The 19,760-nt window shown below is 42.3% G+C and overlaps 1 protein-coding gene and 1 long non-coding RNA gene across 3 annotated transcripts; one reads left to right on the top strand and one right to left on the bottom strand.

Annotated features, from left to right (window-relative positions):
- Positions 1–1,065: 1,065 nt before the first annotated feature.
- Positions 1,066–11,924, bottom strand: C1d (C1D nuclear receptor corepressor). Of its 2 annotated transcripts, none has more exons than XM_048435476.3 (5): positions 11,809–11,924; positions 5,622–5,768; positions 4,491–4,557; positions 4,132–4,187; positions 1,066–1,612 (listed from the first exon to the last, which is right to left on the bottom strand). In XM_048435476.3, exons 1-5 carry the CDS (start codon positions 11,908–11,910, stop codon positions 1,448–1,450), a joined length of 537 nt encoding a protein of 178 aa, XP_048291433.2. In that variant the 5' UTR covers positions 11,911–11,924; the 3' UTR covers positions 1,066–1,447. The 2 variants fall into 2 exon arrangements, with proteins under 2 accessions (XP_048291433.2, XP_048291434.1); XM_048435477.3 differs by lacking the exon at positions 11,809–11,924 and adding an exon at positions 11,471–11,684.
- Positions 11,925–11,931: 7 nt separating this feature from the next.
- Positions 11,932–16,867, top strand: LOC125401258 (uncharacterized). The gene is made up of 2 exons (XR_015738608.1): positions 11,932–12,579; positions 15,113–16,867. It is a non-coding gene; the product is annotated as an uncharacterized LOC125401258 (long non-coding RNA).
- Positions 16,868–19,760: the final 2,893 nt, after the last annotated feature.

Here is a 19,760-nt window from a genome sequence, read left to right as displayed (position 1 = left end):
TCAAATAACCCAATAAACTGCTACTAAAGAGATCCAATTTAATGGGCTGCTAAGCTGGACTTTCAGAAACAAATACATTGGCGAATGATTTTCTGCGATCATGTGACAATTTTCATTACAATGTTTTCTTTATGAATTTAAAAAAAGCTTCTCTACAATGAACATTAAGATGTATTCTATAATTATCTGAACAAAGCATTTATTTCTCTAATGAAGTGACTTGAAAACTAGCTAGAAATCTGACAGAATTACATGGCAAAGAGTGAAATAACTACAAATGCTCCTAAGCATGTTTGCACGTTTAAAAAGTATCTGGTAGCAGAGCTAAGAGGCTGTCTGCAGCCATACGGGAATTAATCTCCACATATCGCAGATTCCAACATGCCTTCCAAAGCCCATTATATGATACCATGAGTCAAGAAATTTATATATTCAAAGTTAGTTGTGGAAAATTAATCACAGACAATTTCAACAACTGTTATTCTCAAAAAGTAAAGAACTTAGCTAAAGTTGGCATCCTACACAGGACGATGTGGGCTGAGAGCAGCAAGGCTATAAGGGCTCAGTCACTAAAACAGTTTAACTCTCTCACAAATATTCTGGAAAAATAAATCAGAAAGTAAATACAAGGTGATTCCTCCTGTGCTCAAGGGGCAGCATTTAATCAAGAAATCTGGTTCAAAATATTCCTAAGGAAATGTGGCCTAGGAAACATATAGTCAGAACACATCTAAAAGAAAACTGAGGGACGTGACTCATAAATGCAGCCTACTGGATACAGCTCCTCACGCCGACCTTCATCTGGAGAGCGTGCTCCCTTTTCCTGTGCTTAGCGAGAAGCAAGGGAGCTAGACAGCAGCCTGTATTAGGAGGGAATCACGTCAAAGCCAGGATAGGACATCTTATTTTCCATCAGTGGTAATGAGAATATTTTATTTTAAATGGAACATGAAGAGTTAAAGTACAGCCTTAAGGTTTCAATTTTGTACTTTGAATATCAAGAAAGCAATTACTGCAAAAAAAATATCACAGAAATATGTTGAACTAACTACACGGAAAACAGAATGGGTATTTGAGTCATTGTATTTATCACCATTAGTGAAAACAGATGTCCTTAGATCTCCAGTCTACAGACAGCACACTTCATAATATCATTATTCATTTAAAACACTACAAATGTTTACAAAGAACATTTGGATTTCACAATTGCTTATAGAATATCTTACAATATTAAAAACATCATGATACTGCATATGAAAATCAATAAAGACAACTTAATCTTTCACAGCAAAAAAAAAAAGATTCAGTATCACAAATTTAATGTGTAAATTTCGGTATGAATTCAAAAAGGAATCCATTTAAACCTCACATTGCCACGTAACTACCTATTTCGTAAACTGATAAAAACGATGTACTTTTTAAAAACATGTACATCAAAGCCAGAAGGTTAATGTTTACTTTTCCCTTTATTAGCAACATTTGGTGTATTTTTCTGTTTTGGTTCCCAGAGTGCGTTTTTGACAAATCTTGAGGCAGCACCCCTGTCCAGCTTGGCAGCCTTTTTCTTGTCTGTTATTTCCTTGACTCTGTTCATGTAGACTCTGATTCTTTCCTTAGAGGTAAAAAGAAAGAAAAACAAAAGGCAATGATTTCCAGAGCTGCTCACTTCTTCAGGTTTTATTATACTCTTGGTCAGTGAAAACCAACAGTGAGTACTTATTTATTGGCAATGAAGTCCACAGGACTAGTGTGTGCAAACAAACAGGCTGGCGTGCCCCTGCGTTCTTGACCAGTGTAGGGGAAGGCATGCTTCAAACTCCCTTCAGTGGACACGGGGATGCACCCACCACTTGGAAAGCAGAGGCAGGAGGATCAAGACTTCAAGGTCAGTCGGTTTGAGGGCAGTTTGGGCTCTACAACAGCCTGTCTAAAAAAAGCAACAACCAAGAAGCAAACATTTTAGAAGAGTTCTGAACTCTTCCAGAGAAAGGCCCATGCTAGCGCATCACTACAGCAGTAAACACTAACTGGCTGACATGCAGATCTACTGTTTTAATTCACATTCATCTAAATTCTTACACCAACCAATTCAATTCTCCCACCATTTTTCTTAACAGAAAATGCGTGGGACTGTATTTATATCTATTTTACGTTACTGTCTAGTGTCACAACTAAAATAGGAGAATGAAATAGGAGATCTTTTATTCAATTTCCTAATTTTGACGGGTAAGCATGGGAAGATTTCTAATAAAATACACAGACTTTAATAAAGGTAAGAAACATAATAGGTTTCTGGATCACTTTAAATCTCCTAAGAATATTACTCAGAATAGATAAATCTTATACTTCAAATAATGAGTTAAAGTTGATGAAACCATACGATACAGTAAGGGACTGATCACTGTTCGAAAGCGAGTGTCACTGAAATAAGAGAGATATATGAAGGTACGCAGTAAAATACAGAACTTTACAAGTGTTTCATTACTAAACTGAATAACTGTTCAAAATCCTCTACTGGCTCCTTTATCTCGTGTGAAAGCTGAAACCCTTAGACAGCAGCACACCACCCCAGACCCGCCCTGGGGCCTGCGCCCTCCGCACTGCTCTGGTGACAAATCCATGCAGCTACCGCTCTCTTCAGTCTGCTCCGCCGTCAGTCTTGTCAGTAGCTCCTCAGCTCACCATTCAACACTGGCACTTTACCAGGTACCCCACCCCACTACACCTGCTCTGCTGTCTCCTTTCCCCATAAAATACCCCTGAGCACCCTGCACAGTCAGTATGTGCAGTGTTCATCTTATGGCCACACTGTGGGTGTGGCACCTGCCACACTCCTCAGCTTCTTCTCCAAGGCATCGAAAACGATGCCAGGCTCGTAGTAGGCATCAAACATCACTAGATGGAGAAGGCAACTGCTTCCCACTTGTGATGCAGATGACAAATAGCAAATAGATTTCCGCTAACTCTGGGATCAATTAGCAATGTCTGTTGCAAGGTCAGAAAAGGGTAATAGACTTCAGAATGCTTTTTATTTGCCAATCCTTATCCAGAAAATTAATATGCTCTCCATGAAATAGATTCTGAAGGAGAATGAAGACAAATGGTCTTATCCTTTTACAAACACAATATTGAGTACTGGAAATAACTTTGGGTTAAAAATAATTTCATAAAAGGACACCATTAGAAAGCTAGAAAGATAACCTTACTTCTTCAAGCCAATATCATAAATCAAATAAAATCTATATATATTCCTTTATGCCTTTCTCTTAAAATTGTTTCACAACTGCTATATTTCTAAGTATAAAGTTATTTTTTCCCTCAAGAACTTTAAAAGAAGAAAATATCCTGATCTATACACTTTTTTAAATGAAGATAAGAGGCCTGAATTACTCATTTTATTTTTAAGGATATTACCTATATGCTTTACTAAGATGTAAATAACACACTTTACTGGCTACTATAAGACTTGAAAACGGGATACAATGTCAAGTGCTTTGCATATATATGTACATTACATTTTATGTACACAAAGAATAAATTCATTAAAATTCTTATTCATGAAGCCAAGTCAGTAAGGTAACTATGTTTGATTTCTATTTTTCTCCTTCGAATTGGACGATTTGACTTAATATTTGAAGTCAGCAAAAACTCTAAGATATTAGATCTTATTTAGTGTACTTATACATCTAAATGGAACACAGAGACCACCTAGAAGATTTATTGCAGGCTGTAAATATGTCACTGATGCAGAATTACTGGACAGCAGACACACTGCTGCTGCCAAAAAAGCTTTTAGCTTTGTTGCTGAACTGAATTCTTTACTGCTGAGAAAATGAGTTAATGGAGGAATTGAAAAGGTAGGAGAGAAATTTCCCCATCTTTGCTAGTAAATCAACTGGAATACACTTTTAAGAATTGTCTAAGAGTTTTTTTTTTCTTAAGTAGCCCCGGAGATGAATAAAATCTTAACAATTTATAGGAAAAATAATATGAAAGTTATAAATAAGTACTGGAATTATGCCATTCTGCCCTAATTCTGATCCCCCTAATCAGTGTGATAACGGCCATAAGTCTGGAATTCCAGAGTTATACAGCAGACCTATAAATAGGGATAAATCAAAGACGTCTTACCAATTCTTGCTTCACTGGATGCTCCTTAGGATTAACTCCTTGAGTTGCCAAATAAACTATAAGAGAAAGACAGCATTAAATAAAGTAGTATACATAATATTAAGCGTTATAATAAAAGAACCCCTAGTTATTCATGGAAGGAAGGGTGCACAGTTAATTCAATTTCAAATTATTTAATCTCTATGAAACATTAAGTTAGTGTGTGGATCACAGGCATCCTGTACTGACATAAAATAAAAAACATTTGAATAATAAAATTACTATAAAATATAATTCTATGCTGACTGCTAGCTCTTAAAAGCAAACCACCTTTGGCACAGTAATACACTTCCTAATAAACTACAAAGTAACATACGTACCCCAAAACATTGAATTTAATGTGTATGCAGAAACTAAGTCCACCTTGGCTTGCTCAAGTGGGTCCAACTAGTAAAGGGAAAGAGACAGAAGAATGAGAGATGCACACAAACTTTGTACATCAACAGATAACACTTCAAACTTTTCCCAACCACACAGTATCAAAGGCAAGTTTTCTCACTTCCTAAAATCCAATAATATAATGATCTAGTAAATAATTTGCACAAAAACCGGTGATTCTTTTCAGTTATTTCTGAGATTGTATTTTAATTACAACACTTCTCCCACTCTCTCTTCCCTCAAAACCCTCCTGGGTACCCCTCTAGCTCTATACTCCTCCTGCTCCATAGCCTCTCTGCTCCATACCCCACCTGCTCTATACCCCTCCCTGCTTCCTTCATATTCATGGCCTTTTATCCATCAGCTGCTATTGTAAACTTACATGTATACACACATATACCCAAATATAACCAGTGTTTTTGTTGTTGTTTTGCTAAAAATTTTCACTTCAGGGTATCATTTTTGATTAAACAAGGAATTTTTACACTCCAAGAAAAGTTCTTCTAAATTATATCAATTTCAGAGTTAAATCTGGACTTTTATGTCAACATAAGCATTGTACATGGTTCGGTTACATATGGGAAGGAGAAAAATGCTTAGGCAATACAAAAGACAGAAAAAACTATTTAATTACTGTTTTTGTACTTCAGAGTCTCCAGAAACTCTAATAATATCAATACAATATTTAAAAGGTCAAAGATAGATTCTGTCAAAAAGAAGGCTATGAATGTCCTTGCTTTTCAAAAAAAAGTTTCCAATGCAAAAGTTTTATAGTATGTTCTAGATAAATATACCCAACACAGCTGGAACTCCAGTAGGAAGACATGGACACGGACAGTGTCAATCGACTGCTTCTTCCACATGTTTCTGTCTTATAAAATTCATCTTCAGGAAACAGATTTTAAAATACCTTCTGCTACCAGGCTGTGGAAGTGCACACCTTTAATCCCAGCACTCAGGAGGCAGAAGCAGGAGGATCTCTGTGAGTTCAAGGCCAGTCTGGTCTACACAGTGAGTTACAGGACAGCCAGGGCTATGCCATGAAACCCTGTCTCAAAAATAAACAAGAATACCTTCTGCAACAACTCATTCCTAGAAACAGACATCATGGTCTTCAGCATGTCGTCCACAGCACCCAGGGAGCTCTCCAGGGCCGACAAGGACTCATGGATCTCCACAGGATAGTCCTCATTCATTTCTTCACCTGCCATTTTGACCAACTGGGAAAAGAAATCTCAGAATTCATATTGGAGACAGAGCTTTAGAAAGAAAATAAAAAGCACTTTTACTTTTGAGTAAGGGTGGTAAGCGAATCTGAGCACGCAAGTCTAGGACAGCAGCTTCCGGCATCTCTTCCACCATCTCCTCCTAAGCACACCTCCTTTCTGGGAAAGGGGAAAAAGCCCACCCAGGTCACACATCAAGCCTTGGAGACCTTCAAAGCTCTAACACTACATATCAATAGGCAAAACCCATGTTTACCCAGATTTAGTGGCACAGGCACTTGAGAAGTGGAATAAGATTCAGGCTGCCCTCAGCTGTAGGTAAGGTCAAGGCCAGTCTCTGCAAGTAAGACAACCATCTGGTGCGGGAGAATTGTCTGTATTCTGTCAATCATGTTTTAAATAAACGCTGATTGGCCAGGCAGGAAGTAAAGGTGGGAAAACCAGACAGCAAGTAGAGGTGATACAATGAGAACAGGAGAATCTGGAAAGGAGGAAGCTGATTCCTCCCACTCCTGCCCAGACCAGGAAGCAGCAGGACGTGATCTGCCCCACTGAAAAAGGTACTGAGTCACATGGCTAACATAGATCAGAATAATGGGTTAATATAAGCTACAAGAGCTAATAAGTAGCTTGAGCTAATGGGCCAATCTGCTTATAACTTATGGAGACCCCTGTGTGATTTTCTTTAGGACTAAACGGCTGGGGGACAGGACAGGACAGGACAGGACAGAAACCACAAACAAGCAGCCGGGCCCCTCCATGTTACAGCCATCTCAGAAAAAATAATAATAAGGAAAAACTACAGTTTTAAAAAGCATTCTAATGAAGGCAAAATTTTTTTGAAACTGAAAGTTTGATTTTAAAAAACAACCTCTAACATGTGCTGAAGAAATCAACAAAGTGAGTTTGAAAAATTTATGTTTTATTTAGCTTTTGAAAACTTAGGATCATTCTGACAGTTCATTGTATTAAACTTAAAAAACAAATCCTAGACATGAAAAATCTTTATCAACTATCACAAAAATTACTTATCAAGTTCAAGTTCCTATATGCATTTATAGTCCTTAAGCATCTTAACAACAGTTGAATGCCAAGGGTTTGTTTTTTTTTTGGTGGGGGGGGGGGCGGTTGTGCTTCAGACATTTGAACTTTCAGGGTCACCTGCTTGAACACTCTATTACCTTGGGAAAAAAAATCACTAAATCTCTCTGGGCTTCAAATTTTTCATTCATAAAATAATCTAGTTGATCTCATGGATCTGTAAAGGTCATTATCAAAATTATGAATAATTTTGTTGTATATGAAAATACTATTATAGATATATAATGTCTGCCATCTAAGGATATATACTGAAGTACACAGTGATAAAAACCATGAACTTGTAAAAGTAGCCTTCATAAAGTAAACCTAAGTGCAAAACAAGAATTTATGCAGATTATACAATGAAGTTGGAGAGCAGTTATGACACTAACTGAGTTTGGCATAGGCTCAGGTCATGCACTGCAGGATGAAGAGGTGCAGCCTAAAACATTCACACAGCTTTACAAGGAGGGGAGGAGAAGGAGGTGTTCACCGTACCTGCACAGCTGCTCAATCACGCTCGTAACTCTACCGCTGGCAACAGAGGCTGACATTTCAGAACACTGGAGTATGGTACACAAGTCTTTAAGACATTGTCATTTCAATGGGCAGGGCAGGGCGGCTGCCTGGGAACTGAACCAAAGTCTCAAGAATGCTAAGTACACAACCTACCTCTAAGTTACACCCCAACCTCAAAAATATCCCTCTATGTTTATCTAATTCTTTAAAATGTATCCATGTGAAAACACATAGATCAGGTTAAATCCAAACAAAATACTAAGGAAATAAAACTGTGGCACAACAGGAAAGAGCCTCTGCAAATCAATTTAACGAACAGGCAGAAACTACACACAGCTCCAAAGAAAGTAGACAAAGAGGCGAGCAGCTCACAAAAGAATCCAGATGACTACAAAGAAAACTACTCAACTTCACCAAGGAAGCCACGAGAACAAAATGCCATTTTTCATGTGTGAAACAACATCTAATGTAAATAAAAGGTGGCCACAAACAGGCCCTTTTCACCATTAGCCATTTGATTTAATTAAGCATCTTTTCGATTTGATACTTCCTTTTTTCCAGGAATGCAAAAGCAGGGAAGTGAGACGGCAGACCTTATTAACATTCTTGGAACTAGGACTATAGGAGATTTACGCAAAGTGTTAAAACAAATATATAATAAAAGCTTCACATGTTTGACAATTTGAAATTTACTGGAGATGACAGATAGACGCTCACGTCCCCCTACTTAGCAGCTATAGGCAAATCTACAACTCTTTAGCTCCACTACTACATTCAAAGAACCAAAATGTCTTCTTTTCCCTGGGGCTAATTCTTCCTCTATCTCATTGCCTCTTCTTAGCTTCCTGAATGGTCACACCTCCCACCAGCTGTCTCAGAGAAGCCGCCACAAACCTAACTTCCGTTGGTGCCCACCAGCCAATTCTCAGTCTCAGGTAAGTAACCCTTCCAGTTCGAGGTGCACCAGCCTTCCTGCAATTCTCAGCCTTAGGTAAGCAACCCTTCCAGTTCGAGGTGCACCAGCCTTCCTGAGGACACAAACACAGAGTCCAGCTGGGAGCACTATCAACTCCCTCATTCATTCCTGAACCGACTGTGCACTCTCTCCTCGGCTTGCAGTGTACACTGGCATATCAATAAAGAGCATTTACTGAACACTTGCTCGCCAGCCACAAGGGCTTGCTCATTCACCACACAGGTATCCAGAATTGACAACAAACAACCCTGATGCTTGGAATGCATTGATGAGCAGAAACCTGGACCCTGAGCTTCTGTGCTCACTGCAGATGAATCACCTTAATCCAATAATCACAGAAACACAAAATCACAATGGCATGGGGAGATATAGGGTGTCCTGACACTGCAAACTAGCAGGGATAACAAGACCCGAGGAAAGCAAACCCATCTCCAAACACTCTTCAGAATGGACTCAAGTAGACAAAGACAGCATGTGGGGAGGAGTCTTCATGGCAATACCCCAACTAGGTACTGACACTCAGCTCGCTGAGCCCTGCAATGACTCCGTATCCTTTCAGGACAAAACACTCTTTTATACAACATGAAAGCAATTTCAAAGTCTGGCCCTGTCATCCTTCAGCCTTAATTCTCTTTCCCTCACACCAACACCACATTAAGCTTCTGCTTCTGTCCTTAATCTACATGTGTAAAATCCCTACAACTCTGGAGCTAGGCCAGTCATGGAGGCAGAATCGGCTGTGGGTACCAGGAAAGAGGACTTGCTAAAGCACCCTTCAAACAGTTGACTGGGTCAGGGTGGGGAGTCTGAGGAGTTAGGAGAGGAGAGGAGTGGAGTGAATATGACTAAAATATATTGTATGTGTGTTAGGATGGTTAGAGTTAGTTCTCAACAAATTAATAAATGTGTTAGAATCCAGCTGACTGGGAGGTGTGTGGCAGGGCGAAAGGGGAAGAGATCAGCAAGTAAAACAATAAAAGATGGGCCACTCTGGCTGCTGTACAGGATGGATGAACTCTAGGAGACTAATTATGGAGGATGAAATGAGAGCATCAGCTATGAACCTAAGCAGGCAGAAGGAACTGAAGGTGGAGGACAGCGGTCCAGCTTGGGTTGGATTTTGTAGGCAAAGCCAGCAGAATCCACTTGGGGGCTGATCGTGGGTTGCGAGAATAAGGTGAAACAACCGGAAGAGCGGAGCTGCTGCTAACCAAGATATGAGCGGACACAGTGGTGCACACTTACGACCCCAGCCTTGGGAATCTGAGGCCAGAGCTCCTGAGTTCAAGGCCAGCTAGACTGTATAGTGAAGTCCTGTTATCAACAAAACCAAGCAAGCAAACAACCTCAAAATCTCCCCTAAAACAGCATGGGCAGGATTGTGGGAGCAGAACAGTATTCAGATATTTGCTGAGTCATCAGATGGAAGTGTTGGGGGGGAAGCTAAGTATAAGAAGTCTAGAGTTGAAGGAAGTGGTCGCTGGTTGAATAAAAAATTGAAAATTGTGAATGAACAGATGGCATTTAAAGTCGTAAGATGGGAACTAATCATTAAAGGAATAAATGCAGACAGAAAAAAGAAGTTGATCCAAGGCCAGAGTGCTGAGGTGTTGAATATCTCACGTAAGTTATTTAATACAGTACACTACATACTATGTAATTTATCCTCGAGATCACAAGAGTCACTTGGATCCATGCTTATACTGCTCACCATCATGAGCACCGTAGCACACACCATGAGCCCAGAAAAATTGAAAACTCAAGAGTACAGCTTCTATACCCCACAGACACACACACTCAGCTTCTACACCACACAGACACTCTCAACGTACAGCTTGTACACCTCACATACACACTCAAAGTACAGCTTCTACATCCCACACAGACACTCTCAAAGTACAGCTTCTATACCCACACCCAACCCCCTCCCACATACACAGAGTTAACTGGGACCCAAGTTTGGAGAATCTTAGCATCATGTCACAGTTTGGACTTGCAAATACTAGAAGTTACTACATGGATATAGGAGAAAAATATATGGTAATGTATATTTGGAAGCTGTTTTTATCTCCACAGCAATTAGAGTTCCATATAATAACCACATTAGTGAGAGAAAGAAAATCCAACATATACTTAATGGATTTTTGTAACAAGAAAGCAATTTGCAGGTTCGGCACCATAATTCTATTTCTATAATTACATTTTATACAACATTACCATAGAAAATATATCTCACTTCTCAGTAAACACTACTGTCTTGGTCAAACAGTGATTCTGCTAGTGTTACCTGCAATTTTCAGTAAAGTCTGAGAATATATACGGCTTCCTTTTCAAGTGTATTAACCTCTAAACACACATCACAGGAGTTAGAGCAATTGTTGACTGGATAAAGCATCTGCCCCCACCCCAAGCTTGAGGGCTGGAATTCAGATCTCCTGCACCCTCATAAATGTGGGACGGGTACGGAGGAGGCCCAACACTCAGAAGGTAGAAACGGGGAATCACCTAGCATCCTAGCTAGAATGGCTGAAGTTAGTGAGTTTCAGGTTCAATGAAAAACATTGTGGAGTGCCACTCAATAAACAAACTGAAGGATGGAAGAAGCCATCATGTTCGGACATCCACATACACACACATGCACATATTCTTGCAGATGAGAAAATACACACACACACACACACACACACACACAAAATCCAAAAGTTCAGCAACAAAAAGTACATAAATTACAAGGCTGGAGGTGATTCAGCAGTTAAAAGCACTTGTTTATCTTCCAGAGAACCCAAGTTTGGTTCCAGCAACCAAATTGGGAAGCTCGCAACCACCTGTAATTCCAGCTCCATAGGGCCTGACTCTTTTTACTGTTGATGTTGGCAGGGCACGGTGGTGCACGCCTTTAATCCCAGCACTTGGGAGGCAGAGGGAAGCGAGCCTCTGAGTATGAGCCCAGCCTGGCCCACAGAGAGTATTCCAAGACACCCGGGGTTACACAACGAAACCCAGTCTCCAAAAATGAAAAAAATAAATAAATTAAAGAAGCCTTTATCTCAAGTGAGCTAACGTTGCCACCGCGAGCGTTCCGATCTCGGGCAGAATAGTAAGGAGTGCATGGGAACATTACTCTTTTCGCCTTCCATCACGGCCTTTCTCCGTTTAGATTTGAAATCAGCCAAAAAACAGATGACGTTGAGTTTTCACTTGTCGCTTTTCAACCCTTGAAAGGCAACGTTAACAAGCAAAGGAAGGACAAAGGCAGGGTTGGGAGTCAAACCAGGGGCCGAGGCAAGGCAGAGCCTGAGAACGCCATTGCCAGGCTCAGGGGACTGCCGGGACCGCGCTAGCGGCACCGAGGCCCCGCTGGCTCCCCAGTCGGCCACAGGACGGACGCGATCCCGGGACGCCGGAAAAGGGGCCGTGACAGGAGCGCGACAATCACCCGAACCCAGCTTTGCACTATACCTCAATACGTGGACGACTGGCTCCGGGAAAGAGGTCGCACGGTGATGACGCCATGACTCCGCCTCTGCCTGCCACCGGTGCGTCGCTCCGGGGCTCGCGCATGCGTAGTTCAGTACCGCGGCTCACACCCGGCGCCCGGAAGAGAAGGTTGAGGAAGGAAGCGCTAACATCTTGTGGCGATTAGGCTTCTGCCCTCACCCGCCCCAGAAGCAAGTTGAGTGTTCCCTACAGCTTTGTTCAAATCTTTCCCTTGCCAGAAACTGGGTCCAGAGCTCAGATTAAGTTTTTGAGTGGCTGCTCTAGACTAGGTAGGGTCTGCTGCCTGTCTGCCAGATGCTAGGCTAAGGGATACTTATGAAACACAGTAAAACAAATTTTTAAATGGGGTCATGGCCATATGCAGAGTACAAGCCCGGGTTTCGTTATTTTGCTTCTGTTTTTCAGTGAGTCTCATGTATTATGGATGGCCTTCAATTCACAATCCGCTTCACGTTTGTTGGCTGTGCCACCATTCCTAACTGCTGGAGAGTTTTATGTCAACTTGACACGATCTAAAGTGACTAAGAGGAGAACCAATTAAGAAAATGCCTCCATAGGATCAGGTTTTAGGCAGTCCTGTAGGTATTTTCTTACTTAGAGATTGATGGGAGAGTGATGCTGATCCTGTGCTGATGACCCTGGATTCTACAAGAAAGCAGGCTGAGCAAGCCATGAGGAGCAAGGCAGTAAGCAGCACCCCTCCGTGGCCTTTGCATCAGCTCCTGTCTCCAGGTTCGTTCCCTGTTTGCTCCTGTCCTAACTTCCTTAATGATGGACTATGATACGGAGTGCAAGCTCAATAAATCCTTTTCTTCCCAACCTTTACCGAACTGAGTCATCTCTTGGGTCCCTTAGTTTAAACATTCATCTAGGATAAAATACGTAAATACCGTATTTTCAAAATTCATCATCAATATCTATTCAGTTGTCAGTTCTAACAATTTATCCTTCAAAACTATTTTTTAAAGTTATTGAATTTTATTTAATCACCACTAAATTATTTGGGGGTACTTTTGTGGATGATAATCAATTACAGTACTCTTCACACTACCAAAAGAGAAACGTAAACGCCAACCCAGCCACAAACCCTTGAAACAACAATGGTGTCCTGTCTACAATGCAGTGGCGGCACAATGCCTGTACAAGTAACCAACCAATATCTGATTTGACTTAAGGCCCACCCATGAGAAGGAACCCATATCCAGCATGGCTTGGATGACCAAGAATCTGAGACTATACATCTCAGGGACCTATGGTAAAACCAAACACTACTAGTCTTTAAAAAAAAAGTAACAGGTCAGGGTATGGTAGTGTATGCCTTTAGTCCCAGCACTCAGGAGGTAGGGGCAGGTGGACCTCTGTGAGTTTGAGGCCAGCCTTGGTCTACAAATCAAGTTCCAAGACAGTGAATGCTGTTACACAGAGAAGCCCTGTCTCAAAAAAAATACACAAAAGTGTAGTCTTAAAATGACTCCTAATGGTATTCTGCTATACTTATAGATCAGTGCCTTGCTCAGCCACTGTCAGAGGAACATCCTTCTGCAGCAAATGGGAACAAATACAGAGACCCAAAGCTAAATACTATGCAGACAGTGGGAGACCTTGGAACACTCAGCCCTAAACTGGATGTCTTATCACATCTCTCCCCTCTGGTTCAGGGAATCCTGAAGAAGAGAAGACAGAAAGAGTCCTTAATCTCAGGCTAAAGACGTCCCTCTTCCAGGGTTCAGGAATCTTCATGGCGGAGGGGACAGAATGTCAAAGACAATGAATGACAATGAAGTAGTATTGTCTCCATGTGAAAGGCAGTTGCATATGAACTCAAAGTGACTGTGACCAAATGCACAATTTCTTTTTCAAGATCAAGCAAGATAAAATCCTGGCATGGAAGAAGAAAGGGTCATGAAACTGCACCCCTAGGTAGGGAGCTATGAGCAACTGATGGCTGTGGGAAGCAGAGAGTTGTGCAAATTCTAATTGATCTTAATAATAAAAACTCGGAGTCAGACTTTAGGGAGTGAAAGCTGAAAGATTGGAAAAGCAGAGCAGCCAGCCACGAGTTTTTACCTCTATGAAATCTTCAGACTAAATGCGTTGAGCTCCTGTCTCCCCACGCCTTATATTCCTCACTCCACCCAGCCATTCCCTTCCTGTCTCCACCTCCCTAGTGTTGGGATTAAAGGCATGTGACTCCTAAATACTGGGATTAAAGGTGTGAGCCGCCACCACCTGGCTCTGTTTCTCTTTGAGACTGGTTCAACCTGCTATAGCCTAGTGTGGCCTTGAACTCACAGAGATCCTTCTGCCACTGCCTCCTTGGTGCCAGGATTAAAGGTGTGTGCCACCACTGCCTGGCTCTATTTCACTTTGAGACTGGATCAGTCTGCTGTAGCCTAATGTGGCCTTGACCTCACAGAAGTCCTTCTGCCTCTGCCTCCCTGGTGCTGGTGCCAGGATTGAAGGTGTGTGCCGCCACTGCCTGGCCTCTATGTCTAACTAGTTGCTAACTTCTCCCCTGGATCCTCAGGCAAGCTTTATTTATTATAACAGAAACAAAGTATCACCACGAGAGTCCATTTTCTTCAGGTACATGGCCCTACTGGGGAGGGGGGGGGACGGGGGGGGGGGGGACGGGGGGGCATTGTTCAGGGGATGGTCTATACTCCTGCATACACGGGCAGCACCAATCAGGCTGAGTAGGTTTAAGAATAAATGTCGGGGAGTCTTTCTCTGTCCTGCCAGCATTCTCTCTGCTTAGTTAGCTATTGGCTATTTAGCTTTTTAATAAACTAACCATAGTGACATACTTCACACAGTGTAAAGGAATATTCCACAACAAATAAAAGCACATGAAATTGGGAGGGAATAGAGGAGAGGAGATAGGAAAGGTATTGGGAGGATGAAAATGGGAGGTGGATTTCATCAAAACACATATACGTATGAAATTCTTTTTTATTTATTTAACTTTAAAATGTTTTAAGTGTTTAATTTTTATTTGTATAAGTGTTTGGCCTACATGTGTGTGCACCGCATGCATACCTGGTGCCCACAAAAGCCAGAAGAGGGTATCAGTTTTCAGTTTCCCTGGAACTGAAGTTACAGGTAGGTGTGAGCTGCCTTGTGGGTACTGGGAGTCAAACTCAGGTCCTTGGCAAGAGTATCAAGTGCTCTTAACTGCCGAGTAACTTATTTAGACCCATGTATAAAATCTTTAAACAATAAAATAAAGATAATCATTATAAATTAAGTATTTGTTATTTTACAGAAACTGATTCGAGGGCCCGAGAAGACAGTTCAGTTGGTGATGTGCTTGCAACCAGAATAAGGACCTGAGCCTCGAGACCAGGCAGCTGCGTGAAACACCAGACACAGTGGCTCATGCCTGTAACCTCAGCTCAGAAACGGAGATGGGATCCTCGGGGTTCGCTGGTCATCCACCCTAGCCAGTCAGTGGACGCTGGATTCTCTGAGAGTACGTACTTGTAAATATAAGAGGGGGTGGGGATGTGCCATGCCTCTTTGAAAGATCTCATGGGAGGATTCCTACCTAATAACATCCCAAAACAAAACAAAGTCTGAGGACATAATGAACACACAGCTCTCTACTGTCTTCGCAAATCGGCCATCTTCAGGTCAGTAGCAGGCTGAATTTACTGAACTGATGCAAAAGAAGGAAAACCGGAAGTCCTTGTCCCAGGAGCTGAAGACTACTGCGGCGCGCTCCCTGACCAGCAGGAATGAACGGCCACGAAAACGAGATTCCTTCCCTATCACGTCTTTATTCGGAGCACTCGGTTGAGGAAAACTGGGGAGAAAAGACTCAGAGAGAGAGCGAGCTGAGAGCACAGGGACAAGAGAGATTAGAGAGAGCAGGAAGCCAGAGAGAACCTAGAGAACCTAGAGAGAAGAAGCCAGAGAGAGCGATGAGAGAGCGCAGGAACGAGAGAAAGATTAGAGAGAGCTTAGAGAGAGAGCGAAAAAACCCAAAGACAGCTGCTTTTCTAGGGTGAGAGGCTCGAATGCTGATTGGTTGATGCCATTCTGCTAGGGCCCAAGGCCACAGGACAGGTCAGGAAACCAAGTCTCTGAAATGCAAAACAAGGCTCCAAGCACACTGGCCTGTGCGGCAACATCAAAGGATTTGTATACCTCCAGGCTGTAGGACTGCTGGCACTATCTCGCCAAGGCGACATCCTGGCGGCTCCTTACAGACTACGTCATCAATAGTGTGGGCAACGTGTGTGGTGAGCTGCAAGCAGTGTACCTGAGCCTGGACAATCATGATGGCTCCCCTAACGTCATGAGGACAAACTGAGAAACTTCTATTTCTGTTCAGGAGAATTGTGATAAAGGTAAATGATAAAAGCGTGGAAGGACACGAGAAACTGGAAGTACAGCAGGATGGCAGGTTCTGAAGTGGCCCACTGGTCCTTCGCACTCTGAGTTGCTTAGGAACACATGGACTTGTCTTGCTTTGCTACTGTTCAGGTTAGGAATGCTGAGTAAACCCTCACAACGTGAATATAATTTTCAGGTTTTTTTAAAAAAATTATTGCAAACAACCCCAATGTTCTCTACCCTGTGTTAATGCGTGATCTTTCTAAGCCATGGGTGGTAGACTGTTTGACGAAACCACTCAGAAGACATTGAACATTTCTAAGGAAGTAAGCAGCATCCCTCCATCCCAAGTTTTGGTTTTTCTTTAAGCATCCCATGCTCATGAAAACTCCCCATGTGTTTTGTATGTGACCCATGACCCTAAAAGAAATCTAGCAGCCAGAGCTGGTGGTGAAAGGGAAGAGGGCCCAGAGGTGTTTAGTTAAGTGACTGATTTTAACAAAAGCTATTTGCGGCTGAATCTGAAAGTATGATTAGGACCCCAATGTTGACACAGACCAAAGATTCATGATATGTGAGTTCATTTAGTTAAAAAAAATTCCTGTAATAATTCTAACTAGTACAAAAATTTACTAAATAACTGACTACTGCATAATAAAATTTCATATTAATTACCTTTGAATCCTTCTAAAACCTTGTATGTATCCTTATCAGTTCTCCACACCATAAATTTGCTTTTGTTTTTCTAGCCCTCACACAAGTGGCTTTAGTTCTATATGTCTCTGTAAGGTTAAAAGTCTAACATTGGATAGAAAGACTACATCTCTCTGTAATATTTTCCTACATTTTATGCTATAAAGTAGATTCTATATTATGTAAACTCAAAGATATGAAAATATTTTCACATGTATTCCCCCTCTCGAGAAAGGGTATTTCTGTCCTGGAACTCTATGTAGACCTGACTGGCCTCGAACTCATAGAGATCCACCTGCCTCCGCCTCCAGACTGGAGGCATGCCCTGGGATTTTCAGCTTTCTGGGTCTCCCCTCTGCTTTGCAGAGAGTCCTTGCCCGTGTGTGTCTGCAGCATGCATGCATTTCCTCACCCTCAAAAACACCTTTCTGCAATTGCTAAATAAATGTCACCTTTATTTGTTATAAGGCCCAGTCATTGTAGATTTCCCACATTTTAGGTAGCTGGTCAATACATTTTCAATTTTTTTCCATACCCATCTTTCACCATGTGGCAGTTCCTCCCACCAAGGGGTAGAGTATGTTTCCCAACCTTTTGACCCCAAGTGTGGCTACTTGAATTGTTGTGGCCAGTAAAGGATACAGGCCTATGAATCAGGGGTTGATGTGTTGGGCTTCTATCTTCACCATCAACAGGATAGGCCCTCCCTGGTATATTGTGCCAAGGAGAGAGACATGAAAGAGGGCCCAGCTGTCCCCACCAGTATTAGCTCACACTCATAGCTGACTCGGAGCCCATCTCCTAACTAAATTTTTGAACCTAGCCGCAACGAAGAAGTAGTTCAATTTAGAGAAACATTCTTCCTGAGAAGTGTACACATGGTCCAATAGGCTCATTATTACTTATAGGAAAGATGAAAGCAAAGCAGAAACAGGAAATGCAAGTCTTCCGTGAGCTAAGTAATCAGAACTGGGGGGAAATCTTGTCTTTGGCGAGCTGCTTCCTGGCGCCAAGGCTTCAGGCTGCTCTCACTGTGGGCACTGAGTTTCCTGGGGACGTTTGCACTCTGGACACTTTACTTTTTAGACGGCCCTGTTCAACGATCTCACAATGTCATAGCGCTTTCCTAACATGAACTTCTGGAGACACTAGAATGAGCCATGAATTATCTTCAGGGAAGAGATTCTTACCAAGTCTCTCTAGAGACCGGCTAACAGTTTTCTCCCTGACTTGACCCCTCGGAGGCTTCTCGAGCTACAGTAACCTAAACATGGAAAACAAAACAAAAAAGTGAGAAGCATGTCATTTCTCCTGTCTTCAACTTCACTAAGCGGACCTGCAAGCTTCATTCAGGCTCCAAGTGCTTTAGGAGATTATGGCTCCTGGGGCTTCCCTTGATCTGCCTTCATAGAGCTCTGTGCTGTTAGCTTGGGAGTCTCGGGTCCCCTTCTCTGGGCACTCGGAGTGTACTACCAGGGCATTGTTCCAAAGCCTTCCTTCAGTCAGGGTGGGTCTCACCAGGAGTTAACAGGTCCAAATCTCCTTCTCACAAGGACAGACATTTCTCTGTGTGACTGTTATCTCCTGCCAGATAAGCGATCAGCAGGTCAGACACCTCCTTATCTGTGGGTAGAGAGAGCCAGCGCCCTGCTCCTGTTGCTACCTGGCTTATGCCAGTATTGCTAGTGACCTGACGTTGCTTGTGCACCTTTCTCAGGTTCTGCCTACCTAACCCAAGAGGCTCCTGGCTTCGCACACCTCAAAACAGTGCAGACTTTCAGGGAGGTCCTGAGATTTAGACCCGGGGTCTGTCTCCAGACAGAGGCATTGGAAGCAATGCCTCTAAGACATCCTCCTGAGCTGACATCCAACTGGCTGTGAACAGCTGAGGTCTGATAAAGAAGGAACAGTGAAGAAAACACAATACGGAAGCGAATGTCTTCAGCTTCCTGTGGGGAGACCTGTGTCTTTTGACTACAAGGTTGTCTTGTGGGTTTTTTCTGAGCTGAATGATACACAACACTGCAGGACAAGTTAGGGCTTTACTCAGGCTTTCTAAAGAATAACGGCTCTCTCCCATGTAAATCTGAAGCAAGGAAGGTAGGAAGAAATCTCAGTGTCCTTCAGGAAGATAACTGATGGTGTGAAGAAGCCCTTAATAGAGAACGCGCTGTAAAAATCAGAACTTCCAAGCAGACAAGTGGCGGGAGGTGAGGGATTTGACATTTCTTTTGTAAAACAATTACTTGCTTTAAAAGCAAAGCCATGTCTTTTCCCTGGGAAGGAGCTATTCCTGGTGCTAGGAATGAGATCGGCTCTCGGATGCAATGTTGCAACTTTAGTCTCATTGCATCAAAACGACCACAGACACTATGTACACAGTGGGCTTTTTCACGTGTTTATATTTGGGGGAGAGGTCCTTCTTAAGGTAACGTATTTCTTGGGGTTCAGCTGGACTCGTGTGTGCTCTCTGGGAGTTAAACTGCAGATTTCCCCAGCTGGCTTTAACAGGCTCAAAATCATTTTCTTGTTGTCTTCAGAGCGCTACAGTGCAAACATCCCCCACGAGGGGGCAGTGCACCCTGGGTATTCAGTTAAATTAAAGCTTGGGATTTGCAAAGCCCATCTCTGGGACAGAAGTCACCAGGACACACGTGGTGAAAGGCAGGTCTCAGCACATGAACATTCGTGAATTTCGTGTCTCCCAAACACTCAGTGTTTATCAGAAACTTTCTGGTGCTTTCTAAGAGTGGGGTGGGGAATAAAATCGTTTTCTGTTGCATTGTCTTAGACCCCCACAAAATGCACATCTATACACAAAATGCACTCGCTTAAGTCACCGACAGAAATGACTCCAGGCAGATGCTGGCACATGCTGGGAT

The sequence above is a fragment of the Myodes glareolus genome, chromosome 8, assembly GCF_982192425.1.
Source record: "Myodes glareolus chromosome 8, mMyoGla1.1, whole genome shotgun sequence".
NCBI classification, from domain to species: Eukaryota; Metazoa; Chordata; class Mammalia; order Rodentia; family Cricetidae; genus Myodes; species Myodes glareolus.
This window is presented reverse-complemented; position numbering and strand designations above follow the sequence as displayed.